This window comes from Pteropus vampyrus, unplaced genomic scaffold (assembly GCF_000151845.1).
Source record: "Pteropus vampyrus isolate Shadow unplaced genomic scaffold, Pvam_2.0 Scaffold239, whole genome shotgun sequence".
In the NCBI taxonomy this organism is placed as follows: Eukaryota; Metazoa; Chordata; class Mammalia; order Chiroptera; family Pteropodidae; genus Pteropus; species Pteropus vampyrus.
Window position 1 is genome coordinate 419,614 of NW_011889020.1, and position 14,062 is coordinate 433,675.

A 14,062-nucleotide genomic window follows, 5' to 3' on the forward strand; every position below is an offset into this window, starting at 1 on the left:
TCGGTTCCAAACACTACAGTTTATTACACAAAAAGTAATGACTCAATATGGGAGTGAGGGCGCGGAGCAGCCCACTGTGACAGTATTTCACTTACGGACGAAGGTAGCTTTAAAGGACGTTGCTGGCAAATCTCTAGCAAAACGGTGTAAACAGGACTGCGCTTTGCAACACAGTGCCACGTGACTGGAATCGTTACGGGGGAGGGGGCGATAAACAAATGAAATAAATTTCCAAACTGCTTCTAGTGAAGAATAATTCAACTTGTTCCAGTTGCTAAGGGGGCATATTTAAAATGTAAATAAAATAAGTAAAAAGCAATGTACCTTGTCAGGCAAAAAAAATTACATGGGGTGTTAATTTTTTAAGTTATCATGTTAAGAAAACATGATGGAATCAGACAGATAATTGAAAAATTACTTACTAATTGTCAAGATGTCTTCATCCCCAACGGTCTAAGGGGACAGTGACGGGTAAGTGTTTTGCTCTAGGTAAGTATCTTTGCACAGTGCGCTTCAGAGTCCCCACTGGGGTCCCGTCCACTCGAGCCACGTCCCTCCAGAGTGAGACTGTCAGCGCGGAGCCGCGGCTGTGGAAACGTTTGTGGGCCGGAGGGATGGCCGTCTTCTTCCAGGAATCGGGGTGCAGTTCCGGTCACTTGATCTCCATGGCTGGGCTGCTCTGTAGACTCTCCTGTGTGGGACACGTCACCAAGGCGTCTGGTCTGGTCAGCTTTAGCCTTCTGCCAGTTTTACCGCAAAACACACTCTCGAATTCCTAAGGTCGAGAAATGATCATTAGCGATTGGTAGACGTGAGAACGGCCGTCTCCAAAAACACGAACGGCAGAAATCGCGAGCTGAACTAAGGTGCCGTTCAGACTTCCGTCACCTCCTGTAGAAATATGTGACGGAAACAGGGACTCGAACATTTTCCCTATGTCGTTACATGTACATGTATCTTTATTTTCCCAACAGATCTCTGACCGTACTGTAAAGCCATCTGATATTTTCAAAAGCAGTTATAGTTACTTTTGTTATTTCTGCGGCGGCGAAACACAACACAAACTTCGCCATGGTAACCGTCTAAGTGTGCAATCCGAGGCGCCAGGCGCGTTCGCTGCCGTGGGGCCGTCACCACCCTCCGTCTCCAGAGCTTTCCAGCACCCGCGCGCTCTGTACCCGGCACCCCCACCCCACAGCAAGCATGTGCTTTCCCTGCTGAGTGCGGTGGCAGGCAGGGCGCTGGGGGCTGTTCCCGACTCCCATGGCGCCCAGGTGGCGGCGGGTCCCTGCTCACGGTGGCCTGGTTGTCTGCTCTTCAAAGGGCTTCAGTTTGGTGGCTGGCTCAGCTGACCGGCCCTGAGCACGTGTCTCAACCTCACGAAAGGAGAAGCAAACGCACGCGGACGACCCGAGCCTTCGCGGCCTCTAGGGAACAAGGGTCCCGGGCGAGCGGAAGGCAGAGGGCGGGACACCCCGCAGGGCGGCACCCCAGCCTCTGCAGTAAGGAAGTGGCGAGGAGGAAAAGGGGACATTCCAGACGGAAGGATATTTAAAGCCGCCAACCCCACGCAACGTCCCGACTCAAGTCGGCCAAGAGCAAGACCGCGGGGAGCCCGCCGGGAGGAGTCGGACGGCGGGGGTGGGGGGCGGCGGGGCTGCTTCTGAGCAGCGCCCCCCACAGAACCCCGTGGGCGGGGCGTCCACGAGCGCTTCACGGCGACTCTGCCGGTGGGCGGCTGGGGTGCCCAGGACACGGGGCTGCACTGCTGTGTCCTCGCCGTCTCGTGCGTGCGTGAACCTCCACGTGTTTTAAAGCCCTGCGTCTTACACAGCTAAGTCTAGGCTCGTATATGTTTTATGGTAAAACATATGAAATTTGCCATTTTAACCGTTTGTGAGTGTATTTTTAATGCACTGGCATTAAGCATATTCAAAATGTCATGTAGCCAACACCACTGTTAGCTCCAAAACTTCTTCGTCCTCCCAAACTGAAACCCTGTTACACACCGGCCCCCCCCGGCCACCGACATCGCCATCCGACACCGGCTCTGAGCTCTGTGACTCCAGGGGGACCGTCCCTTCGTGTCCCGTTTATTTCACCGTGCAGTGTCCTCGGGGTCCGGCCACGTTGGAGCCCGTGTCAGAGGCCGCCCTACCGTCCGGGGCACTTTGCTCATCCACTCACCTGCCGGCGGGCACGGGCCGCTTCCGCCTTTGGCCGCTGTGCACGTTCTGGTACGAGAGTCCGCTGGTCCCCGGTTCTTCGGGGTGAATGCCATGTGCCACGTTGGTGTGACTCCCCGTGGACTCGGACTGTTCCCACGGGGCTGCACCGTTTTACGCCCCAGCGGCACTCGGTCCCAAGGGTTCCAACTTCTCTACGTCCTGCCACACTGGGTGTGAGGCGGCGTCACCGGGGTTTGACCTGCATCTCCCCAGTGACCAGTGAGGCCAGGCATCTGTGGCTCGCCGGTCACTCGTGCCTCTTCTGCAGAGCGATGTCTGCTCATGTCCTTGCCCCATTCTGAGTCAGGTCATCCGTCCCTCCGTTGCTGGGTTGTGGCAGATTTATTTCGTCCATGCCCAGCAAGGGCTCTGCTGCCTCCGGGTCGTCGGGGTGCGGGAGCCCCCCTCTGCCCACGCAGCTTTAAAAAGCCGCCCGCGTCAGAGTTCTCACCGGAGGGCTCAGCAAACTTGCAAAACTGCTTCGACAGCCACCTGCGCCCATCAGTGTGCGAAACGCGTGAAGAACAGGCAAGAGCTGTTCTTAGAAAGACACAAAGCGCCACATCTGTGGGAAACTAAGAGCCAACCAACCCTCACAGAATTCCCACGATGAGGGGGCAAATCGAGATTAAAGACCCCCGGGGACCGGGGACCGTCACGTCCCCGCCTGGGGGGTGTTCTCTGAATGCACTGAGCAGAAAACGAGACCGAAAATAAGGAAGCAAACTTTTGGCTCAAGACACCAGAAAAAATAAACCTTAAAAAAGAAAAGGAAAAGGCGGGCTGAAAAGTAACTCACATAAAAGCAAATTACGAGAACACACAACCGCCAACTGCCCCGACCTCTGAAAAACCCAGCGGCCGGAACGAGGCCAGAGGCCGGTCCCCCGGGCGGCCAGCGCGTGGCTGGGACACTCGGGAGAGCAGAGCTCTGGGCCAGGACAACGCTGCTCGGGAATGACCGAAGAACAAGGGACCAATGCACCCCTTAGGACAAAGCTGCAAAGTGGACCCCAGTGCCACGAGCGCCTGCGGAGCCTGCCGCTCGGAATGGGGTGTCGGTCCCTCTGCGAAGGGTCTGCCACGCCGTGTCCCCCCACCCTGGGAGCCGGGGAGCCCGTCTGGAGAGGGTTTGTGTGCACCCCACTGAACACAGGGGTCAGTGGATGCAGACGCATCCGGGCACCCACCACAGAAGGCAGGGACAGGAGACGGCAAACGAGACGGCCGGGGAGGGCGCCGGCCCGGAAGCCGGGCGGCGGGCGTCAGCACGGTCCCCTCACCCGTCGCTGGCAACGGGCGTCGGGTAGCCACAGGCTGTTGGTCATGCAGAACACCCGAGGACAGGAGTCAGGGACAGACAAGTCCTTCAGCTTTGCCGCTGAGAGCAAGGAGGTGGGTGGCTGCTGGCAGGGGACGTGGGACCAACAGGTCTCGCAGGAGTAGCAGGGAAGGAACGTGTGTTAATATCGGGACTAGTGCCCAAGTGAAGTTGTGGGGGGCCCTCGTTCAGATGAACAAGATGGGGCGCAAAGCACAGGGGTGGCAGCACCCTGGGTGCCCGCTGGTGCTGTGACGGGAGGGACACTGGCCCTGCAGCCTTCCTGAGGTCCACAGCCAGGACGCCCGGGGTGGCCATGAGCCTGGACCGGGTCCCCGCTGGGAGAAGCTGCAGAGGACGTTATAGGACGACAGGTGGCATCAGGGCATCACCCTGGCCTGATAACAGTGTCGCCCGCAGTAAACGCCCCGATTGGGATCGCTCGTTCTAGCTACGAGATGACGTTCTCGTTCTGGGGTGTTCAGGTGTGCAGGGTGTGCTGTCTGCTGTTTACCATCAAATGGTTCAGAAAAACGTAAAGACTTGCTGACCACGACAGCAAAGGGGACAAAATGCTGATGACCGCTGGCTCGGGAAGGCCTGAGCTGCTGTATCATTTTTGTAACTTTTCTTAAGTTTGCAGTTACGTCGAATTTAAAATTACCGTAAATGGATAAAGTGGGTCACGGCAATTCAGAAACCCTGCAGCTCCTGAACCGACCCCCTCCCAAACCCCAACGCCGGGAAACTGCGGGGCGGGGGGGTCGCCAAAGCTTAGAGGCCGAAACCATAACCCGCGGTGGGTGCCGTTTGGGAAAAAGCCGCCCTAAGACTCATTTCTAACGCGCTGGGGAAATGTGACAGTGACTGGGTGTCAGACAATGCGGGACAGCTACGGTCAGCTTCGTGAGGCGTGACAACGGCACCGGGTCACGCAGAACGCCCGAGGACACGCGAGCAGAGAGCTCAGAGGAGAAGGCGCCCGAGGTCTGCAACGCGAGTGTGACGTGCAGACGGGCGCCACCTGCTGGGGTGTGCTGTGTTCACAGAAAAGTGACATGAAGCCAGTCACCTGCCTGCTGACGATGAGCCGTCTATCCAACCCCTTGTTGACGTCCCCGCCTGATGCCTCCTGGGCATGGGGGTTCCATGCGCCCCCCCACTGTTCCTCCCATCTTCCCGTCGCAGCAAACGGCACCGTGCAGCCGGCTGCTCAAGCCAGAACTCCGAGTTCTCTTTCCAGTGCGCCCCACCCCGCAGCACGCGCATGCTCGGGCCAGTCTCGGTGGGGCTGCTCTGCGGCCTCCTGACCAGGGCCTCTGCCTTCTCTCCTGCCCCAACCCACACTCCTAGAGGCCAGTGTCCCCACACAGCGGTGAGAGTGATCACTCTGAAATGCCCATCGGATCGCGGCCACTCCTGCCTGAACCTTCCCAGCCTCGGACACCTGACTGGAGACGCCCCCGCAGGCAGGGCCCCCACGGCACTGCCCCCTTCCCACAGCAGGGTGGCCAGCTGTGCACCGTGGACCAGGACGGCCACCCCCAGGCCAGTGGGGTCTCCGTCTCATTCAAAGCACCCCCACGTCTTGATTAAGCAGAAGCCTGAGTAGAGTAGGGAAGATCTGGGGACTGAAACGTGCACTAAAACAATAGGAAAACCACTTCAGACTCTCGCCGAGTTCCATTTTAAGAACGAAAATATTCACGCAGGAAGGGGAAGTTACGAAGGAAACGGCGAAGCACACACGTGTTCGCGCTGCTCTTTCCAAGTCCCCAAACACACTGCCAACTGACCGCACTCCGGCCGCTGAAGTCAGACGCAGAAACAACTCCCAGGAAGCATAACGCAGTATACACGTCGGCAAATTTTTTTTGGTTGTAACACCCCCATCGTACTTGAATTATATCAACAGTTTACTAATAGGTACACAGAGCCAAACATTAAATCACGTAAGAAAATATAAAAGCTTTATTAAAATAAGCCAAGTCTACCTCTAACAAAGTGTGAAAAGAGTAGCCGCATTACAAATGACCACGAATGACGTAAGTACTGCTGAAAAATGCAATTAAACGTACAGTGAAAATAAGGCATATGATAGAATCACGTAATTCACAAGCTGTTAACTGTCACGTGACACAGGCGAGGGCAGCAACGCGGAGGAACCGAGCCCACAGCCGGGGGGCCTGCCCTCGGCCACGGGGACCAGCTCCCAGGCCTGGCCAGGATCTAAACGCAGGAGGCTCTTTTCAAAAAGCTCCACGTTTGTTACCAACCTCAGCTCAGCTCAGACTCGTGCTGCGGCCACACACAGCGGGGACAAGGACGCCGCCAGGTGCCCAGGCCCACTCTGCCAAGGCCTCATCGCGCCGACCTCCAGAGTTCTGAGACCAGAACCCAAGGTCCCGGCAGAGCACAGAAGCCACTACCGCCGCTGCCTCTGAGCCACCACGGAGGGGGCGGGCGGACACTCACAGAGCACTCAGTCCTGTGGGAGCCCCGAGCAGGCGGGCAAGGACGTGCTGGCCGCACGCCCCGGGGTTCATCCCCAGTCACCCAGCAAGTGTCTCTCTTCGCTGCCTTCCGAGTGCTCTGCAGTGCAGATTATTTATTTGACATTTACCGGCCCTTTTCTTTTTTTTGGCTACTCTTGCTTCATCCCTTTCAGTTTTCTGAGGGCAAAAAATAAAGTCACGTCCTACGGGTCTCGGAGACCCCTCCGCGCCCAGCACAACCTGCTGCATACAGCAGGCGCTCCGTCGGTGTGACACTGGACGCCTGCGTCATTTCTATGCTGCGGTTCAGTGAACAATCCAGGCCACAGCTACCCTGTGAGCCAGCGCCGAGTTGCACACTCATGAGCAGCGCTGCACACTGGGCTGGCTCACGTGTGACCATGGGCCAGGAAACGGGCAGTTTGGGATCTCGGGGAAAGGACACATAGAACACCGATGAGTGACCGAAGTGGAAATCTACCGGCCTGCACACTCACCTTCTTCAGCGAATCTCCATGTCTCTCCTGCATGTACTTCAGGAAGGCGGTGGTCCACTGGAGGGTGGTGGCCTTGTCGGTCTCCGCGTTGCAGAACGGGACCAGGAGGTTCAACTCGTCACAACAGATGCGGATCCTGCGCCTGCCGGCAAAATCAAAGCATCACATAGAGCGGATGACACAAAACAAAGCGGCCAAGCGAGATTGTGCCACTCAAAGGACCACAGCTCAGCAGCCCAGCCCGAGGGCCAGGATGCCCGTGCGCCCTTGGGGGACTGTTCCGATCCACTTCTCACGGGCCAGGAGCCGGTGCCTAGACCAAGGATGGGTCCAACCCCCCGGAATCGGGAGCAAAACCGTGTGCGTGCGGTTTCGTTGTTTCAGTCAAGCTACTGACCGGCCCTCGCGTGCCCAGGACTCAGACGCCGCCAGGGGACCCGGCTTCGGCTGCCCATGGGTCCTGGTCAAACAGACCGCAGGCTGCCAGCCCACCACATCTGGAGGCGGCCTTTGCAGAGACCACTTTTAACTTCCACACGTCACGTCTGGCAACGTGCAGAGTCCTGTACGAGCCGACACTGAATGACTCACACAACGTGACCCTGGTTTCTCATCTTCCCAAATGGAACACTTAGAATTTTACGGAGACTCTGCAGGGAAGACGCCGGCACTGCCTAGGTGCAGCCCGCCGTCCGGGCTCAGCGCCGGACACCACACGGCAGCTCGTCCAATTCCAACCTCAAAGCTCTGTGTAGATAACATCTCCATCTTATAGACGGAAACCGGAGCTGAGACGGACGGAACCGGCGGACGGCTGTGACGCTGGGACGCGGCAGAGTAAGAGCCGAGCTCCCCCTGCAAACACAGCCCAGGGATGGCACACGGCAGGCGTTCGGTAAACGTTTACTAAATACACGTCAGAGCAGGAAAAGCGCCCTTTGCGACTCCTGCTGAGTCCAGTGCGGCCCTCGGGTCAGCCCGTGTGTGTGCATCGCGTACTTGACGGTTCCTGGCTGGCTAACTGGCTCTACCAGGACCCTTAGAATAAACTGCCTTAGCTCAACAGCGGGGCTTCAAAGTGGAATTATTTGTCTTGCTCCGTGCTATATTGCCTGACCCTACAACAGAAACCAGTATATACTGCTCAATAAATGACTAAAGTAATTAATTTTACGTTAGAGAAACGTCATGTAAAAACCCAGCTGTGATACAGAAAAACGAAGTACCTTCTGAGTCTACGCAGAACAGCACAAATAAAATCTACAGATAAAACGACTTAAGTAACAGTTTTAACCTCCTCCTTCCCCAACATTCTTAAAAGAACCAGGCAAAGCTAGTGACCCGGGGTGCAGGGGCAGGCGCCCGGCAGGCCGACCTTGACCTCACAAAGCCCTGCTGACGCGGCTGGCCCGACTGGTCCCTGGGGGCTCGGATTTGGGGAGGGTCCCCACCACCACCAGTTCCAAAGGGCTCCCAGCGCCAGGACCATTTGTGCCCACGATGTGGTTCATTAAACCCCGGCTCCCCACACCCCCCAGGGGAGTCAGAGGGGGTGGGTTGGAACTTGGCTGCGTGCCAGGCAGGGAATGCCCACAACTGGCCCCCAACAAAATCTCAGGGCACTGAGTCTCTGTTGGCAGCGTTTCATGCGTCCCAGAACTGGATGCCGGGGGACCTTGGTGCTCCCGTGTCACTCCACTAGGAGGGGACCTGGGGAGCCTGCGCCCGGTCGCCCTGGCCTTCTCCCCACCCACCTCTAATTCTGCCATGTGCTTTCTCTGTAATAAATCAAAGCTGTGAGTCCTCCTTAACGACTCGGCAAACCTGGGCGCCTTGGGGACCCCGGTCCACCGAGCGAAACCAAGTCCATGTTTACTCGTGCCCACGTCTCCTCGCTTTGAACACAGAAACGGCTCAACTACCGCCTTAGCCAGCAACCTGCCTGTGATTACCGATAACTCGGTAAGAAACCGTGTCTACGGGGCTGTTTACACAGGGCCTGACGACCCGTCACGCGCCTACCTCCTGTCTCTCTCCATGCGGTTATGCCTCTCCCTGCGCTGCGACCTGCCCCCCGGGGGCCCGCTCTGGGCCTGCTCCCCGAGGTGTGACTGCGAGGACTCCGCGGACTGCCAGGCGCCCTGGGCGGCGGGGGCGCCTTCGCCCACGTTCTGAATCTCCCCGAGGGCTCTCCGCTCCACGCTCGTGTCCAGCTGACGCATTCTACTCCGGTTCCTCTTATTCATTGCTTGTTTGCATAGCGCTTCTTCTTTGCAAAAGAAGGAAAAAAGCGGTATTTTAATTTTTTATTCTTCTTATTCTCGTTAATGCTCAATATATTTTTTGGCGTCTTCACTCAGAGATACAAACATGAACGGCCACAGACACCTGGAGAGGAAGGGCTGTATTCAGCAGCGACCCTGTGTCGCAGTCCGCACGAGGTTCCACGTGAGAAACGACAAAACTGGACATAAACCTATAACTGCGCTAAAACGCTCCGAGTGTTACAGAAGCACATGCCTCTGTCCAAGTCCCCTCGTTAACCAACAGGCATTAACTGTCATCTACGAATAGAGACACCCAGAAGTTGTTTGGTTTTTCCGATATTCAGAGTGGGGAAAAAAAGCCAGAATGATTCTAATAAGACAGCTGCTCTTTTAACTGCAATTCTCAAAGGAGAACAAGACCTAAGTGGCTGAGCATTAAATACGCCCTCACGACATATGCGATTCTCCCCACAAAAGGGGAAACCACATCGTAGCTTATGCTACAGAAATATGTCAAATTTCCACCACAGAACAGTAGGCATCTGAGGGGCGTCACGTAGTGAGTGACATGCACCCCCAAGAAGCCACACAAAAGCCAAGTTCTCTCGAGCGAGCGACTCACTTAGCACGTTTCAGAATGGTGATAACTTTTTAAGGGGGACAAAGGGGAACCCACAAGCATTGGTAATATTTTATTTCTCCAGCCAAGTCGTCAATACAGTGACTATTTTAATACTGACCTTTGTACCTGACAAATGTTAACATAGACATTTGCATAAAATGCCATAAAACAAGTGGAAAATGAATTATTGACGTGGGAGAAAGCGGAGGGCGCCACCCCATACTGTGTTCATTAGCTCCTGAAAAGCTTCGTGTGAGCCCTGTTATTCTGGACCATAACTTGAGAAAGAATTCGTTTCCAGTGAGAAAGGGATCGGGAACTAACTTTCGAGGCGAGTGGTCTGCTGTGTCTTAATTTCTAAGACTTCCTGACTCAGTAATCACGCCTCTTGCTCCGACTCAATTCCCTGCCCACACAGACTGTGTCTCAGGAGACTGCGCCTCACTCGCCAAGTATGAAGCGAGGAGGAAAAAAACACTATGTGCTGGACATGATTCCACAGTGGAGCGGTGAGCACGTCTGCTTTACACGCTCAAGGTCCTGGGTTCGCGCCCCAGTGGAGCCACGGTCCATGGTCTACGGCCAAGCCACCCTGAACAAGCCCGACGTCTGATCTCGGAAGCTAAGCAGGGTCGGGCCTGGTTAGTACTTGGATGGGAGACCACCTAGGAAGACTAGGTGCTGTAGGCGTAAATAATAATAATTTAAAAAAAAAAAAAACACTATGTGCTTCGGTAAGTTGAAGATAACTGAAAATTTACGTGAGTCTCATTGTTCTGTTCATGGAGTTTACAGTTAAGAAACGGCAGCCCCTGAACTCAATGTTACCAAGTCTGGTGTTGAAAATCAGAAGAATGTTCGAAGTCAGATGCCTGGGGGAGAAGGGATGGAAGGAGCTGAGCTATAAGGACACTTCCAAGACCTGTTCCTGCTTATAAACCACCTCCCCCTACCCCCACAGCGACCTGAGGGCAAAGGTCAGGCAGGAGCAGAAGGACCAGCCGCCTCGGCTTGGTGGCTTACCTCCCACTTTAATCCAAACCTGCTCAGGCAAGGCTCTGTTCCTACCGCCCAAAGTCTGCTTAGTGGATTCAATCTCTTGCTGGTAACAGAAAGAAAACGCTCTGGGATAAAACGACTTAAGTAACAGTTTTAACCTCCTCCTTCCCCAACATTCTTAAAAGAACCAGGCAAAGCTAGTGACCCGGGGTGCAGGGGCGGGCGCCCGGCAGGCCGACCTTGACCTCACAAAGCCCTGCTGACGCGGCTGGCCCTACTGGTCCCTGGGGGCTCGGATTTGGGGAGGGTCCCCACCACCACCAGTTCCAAAGGGCTCCCAGCGCCAGGACCATTTGTGCCCACGATGTGGTTCATTAAACCCCGGCTCCCCACACCCCCCAGGGGAGTCAGAGGGGGTGGGTTGGAACTTGGCTGCGTGCCAGGCAGGGAATGCCCACAAGTGGCCCCCAACAAAATCTCAGGGCACTGAGTCTCTGTTGGCAGCGTTTCATGCGTCCCAGAACTGGATGCCGGGGGACCTTGGTGCTCCCGTGTCACTCCACTAGGAGGGGACCTGGGGAGCCTGCGCCCTGTCGCCCTGGCCTTCTCCCCACCCACCTCTAATTCTGCCATGTGCTTTCTCTGTAATAAATCAAAGCTGTGAGTCCTCCTTAACGACTCGGCAAACCTGGGCGCCTTGGGGACCCCGGTCCACCGAGCGAAACCAAGTCCATGTTTACTCGTGCCCACGTCTCCTCGCTTTGAACACAGAAACGGCTCAACTACCGCCTTAGCCAGCAACCTGCCTGTGATTACCGATAACTCGGTAAGAAACCGTGTCTACGGGGCTGTTTACACAGGGCCTGACGACCCGTCACGCGCCTACCTCCTGTCTCTCTCCATGCGGTTATGCCTCTCCCTGCGCTGCGACCTGCCCCCCGGGGGCCCGCTCTGGGCCTGCTCCCCGAGGTGTGACTGCGAGGACTCCGCGGACTGCCAGGCGCCCTGGGCGGCGGGGGCGCCTTCGCCCACGTTCTGAATCTCCCCGAGGGCTCTCCGCTCCACGCTCGTGTCCAGCTGACGCATTCTACTCCGGTTCCTCTTATTCATTGCTTGTTTGCATAGCGCTTCTTCTTTGCAAAAGAAGGAAAAAAGCGGTATTTTAATTTTTTATTCTTCTTATTCTCGTTAATGCTGAATATATTTTTTGGCGTCTTCACTCAGAGATACAAACATGAACGGCCACAGACACCTGGAGAGGAAGGGCTGTATTCAGCAGCGACCCTGTGTCGCAGTCCGCACGAGGTTCCACGTGAGAAACGACAAAACTGGACATAAACCTATAACTGCGCTAAAACGCTCCGAGTGTTACAGAAGCACATGCCTCTGTCCAAGTCCCCTCGTTAACCAACAGGCATTAACTGTCATCTACGAATAGAGACACCCAGAAGTTGTTTGGTTTTTCCGATATTCAGAGTGGGGAAAAAAAGCCAGAATGATTCTAATAAGACAGCTGCTCTTTTAACTGCAATTCTCAAAGGAGAACAAGACCTAAGTGGCTGAGCATTAAATACGCCCTCACGACATATGCGATTCTCCCCACAAAAGGGGAAACCACATCGTAGCTTATGCTACAGAAATATGTCAAATTTCCACCACAGAACAGTAGGCATCTGAGGGGCGTCACGTAGTGAGTGACATGCACCCCCAAGAAGCCACACAAAAGCCAAGTTCTCTCGAGCGAGCGACTCACTTAGCACGTTTCAGAATGGTGATAACTTTTTAAGGGGGACAAAGGGGAACCCACAAGCATTGGTAATATTTTATTTCTCCAGCCAAGTCGTCAATACAGTGACTATTTTAATACTGACCTTTGTACCTGACAAATGTTAACATAGACATTTGCATAAAATGCCATAAAACAAGTGGAAAATGAATTATTGACGTGGGAGAAAGCGGAGGGCGCCACCCCATACTGTGTTCATTAGCTCCTGAAAAGCTTCGTGTGAGCCCTGTTATTCTGGACCATAACTTGAGAAAGAATTCGTTTCCAGTGAGAAAGGGATCGGGAACTAACTTTCGAGGCGAGTGGTCTGCTGTGTCTTAATTTCTAAGACTTCCTGACTCAGTAATCACGCCTCTTGCTCCGACTCAATTCCCTGCCCACACAGACTGTGTCTCAGGAGACTGCGCCTCACTCGCCAAGTATGAAGCGAGGAGGAAAAAAACACTATGTGCTGGACATGATTCCATAGTGGAGCGGTGAGCACATCTGCTTTACACGCTCAAGGTCCTGGGTTCGCGCCCCAGTGGAGCCACGGTCCATGGTCTACGGCCAAGCCACCCTGAACAAGCCCGACGTCTGATCTCGGAAGCTAAGCAGGGTCGGGCCTGGTTAGTACTTGGATGGGAGACCACCTAGGAAGACTAGGTGCTGTAGGCGTAAATAATAATAATAAATTTTAAAAAAAAAAAAAACACTATGTGCTTCGGTAAGTTGAAGATAACTGAAAATTTACGTGAGTCTCATTGTTCTGTTCATGGAGTTTACAGTTAAGAAACGGCAGCCCCTGAACTCAATGTTACCAAGTCTGGTGTTGAAAATCAGAAGAATGTTCGAAGTCAGATGCCTGGGGGAGAAGGGATGGAAGGAGCTGAGCTATAAGGACACTTCCAAGACCTGTTCCTGCTTATAAACCACCTCCCCCTACCCCCACAGCGACCTGAGGGCAAAGGTCAGGCAGGAGCAGAAGGACCAGCCGCCTCGGCTTGGTGGCTTACCTCCCACTTTAATCCAAACCTGCTCAGGCAAGGCTCTGTTCCTACCGCCCAAAGTCTGCTTAGTGGATTCAATCTCTTGCTGGTAACAGAAAGAAAACGCTCTGGGCAATCCGATCTCCTGATGCTTGGCGGCCTCGAGGATGGAACACGAGTTACTAGAACTCTGGAAAAGAGTGACAGGGCTTCGATGGGCTCTCCCCTCTCCACTGCACCAACAGGCACGGGGACAGAAGTGACACACAGCTATTAATGCACAATGCGAAGAACTGCAGTATGGGGGGGGCGGCTTTTAAATAGTCTCAAACCACGCGAATAATCTCGATTTTAAAAGGTTATGAAGCTCAACGAAAGGAAAAACTCCGTGGGACCTACCGAGCTACACGCGCTGACCACGCGAGCGCAGGCGAGCGGCGGGTACCTGTGTCTGGGAGAGGGTGGTGGCCCCGCCGCTGGCACAGGCGTTGGCGGTGAACAGAGGGTAGGTGAACTGCAGGGCGGCGGTGGCCGCTGCCGTCTTATTTTTCACTAATGTCGTACATTTGTTTTGTTGCTGATGAAGAGGGACATTCATTAATTCGGACGGATGTCGGATAACAGTTACCAAACTGCCAAGACAAAAGAAAACCCAGGAACGTGAGCCTGGTGGCAGCTTCTCCCCACAGAACAGAGCAGCCCGTCTCAGCGCTGAGGCGCCCAGCATCAGGTGGCACCTTCTAGGCGGGGGGCGCGGGCCTGCTGGGGTGAGCGCGTGCGCTGGAAACCTGCCAAGTGGTCAGCCGGGCTGCGGAGGCCAAGCTCTGGCCCTCCTCAGACCCGAGAGGCGGCTGAGTGTCATCCCGCCGCGCCCTGGAC

The 14,062-nt window shown here is 55.1% G+C and overlaps 1 protein-coding gene and 2 pseudogenes across 1 annotated transcript; 2 read left to right on the forward strand and 1 right to left on the reverse strand.

Moving 5' to 3' along the window:
- TCFL5 (transcription factor like 5) lies at nt 1–13,813 on the reverse strand. The gene is made up of 5 exons (XM_011374056.2): nt 13,629–13,813; nt 13,211–13,373; nt 11,316–11,562; nt 6,542–6,683; nt 1–775 (listed from the first exon to the last, which is right to left on the reverse strand). The coding sequence occupies exons 1-5, from the start codon at nt 13,779–13,781 to the stop codon at nt 653–655; spliced, it is 828 nt and encodes a 275-aa protein (XP_011372358.1). The 5' UTR covers nt 13,782–13,813; the 3' UTR covers nt 1–652.
- LOC111728957 lies at nt 10,005–10,120 on the forward strand (annotated as a pseudogene).
- LOC111728958 lies at nt 12,757–12,872 on the forward strand (annotated as a pseudogene).
- Nucleotides 13,814–14,062: the final 249 nt, after the last annotated feature.

Excerpts from the sequence above, each read along its gene's own strand:
- TCFL5 (XM_011374056.2), bottom strand. The coding sequence starts at position 13,781 with ATGAATGTCCCTCTTCATCAGCAACAAAACAAATGTACGACATTAGTG. Across the intron at positions 13,374-13,628 it reads CCACCCTCTCCCAGACACAG|AGTTCTAGTAACTCGTGTTC; the intron begins GTACCCGCCGCT and ends ACTCTTTTCCAG. Across the intron at positions 6,684-11,315 it reads CGCATGGAGAGAGACAGGAG|GCGCAGGATCCGCATCTGTT; the intron begins GTAGGCGCGTGA and ends TTTTGCCGGCAG.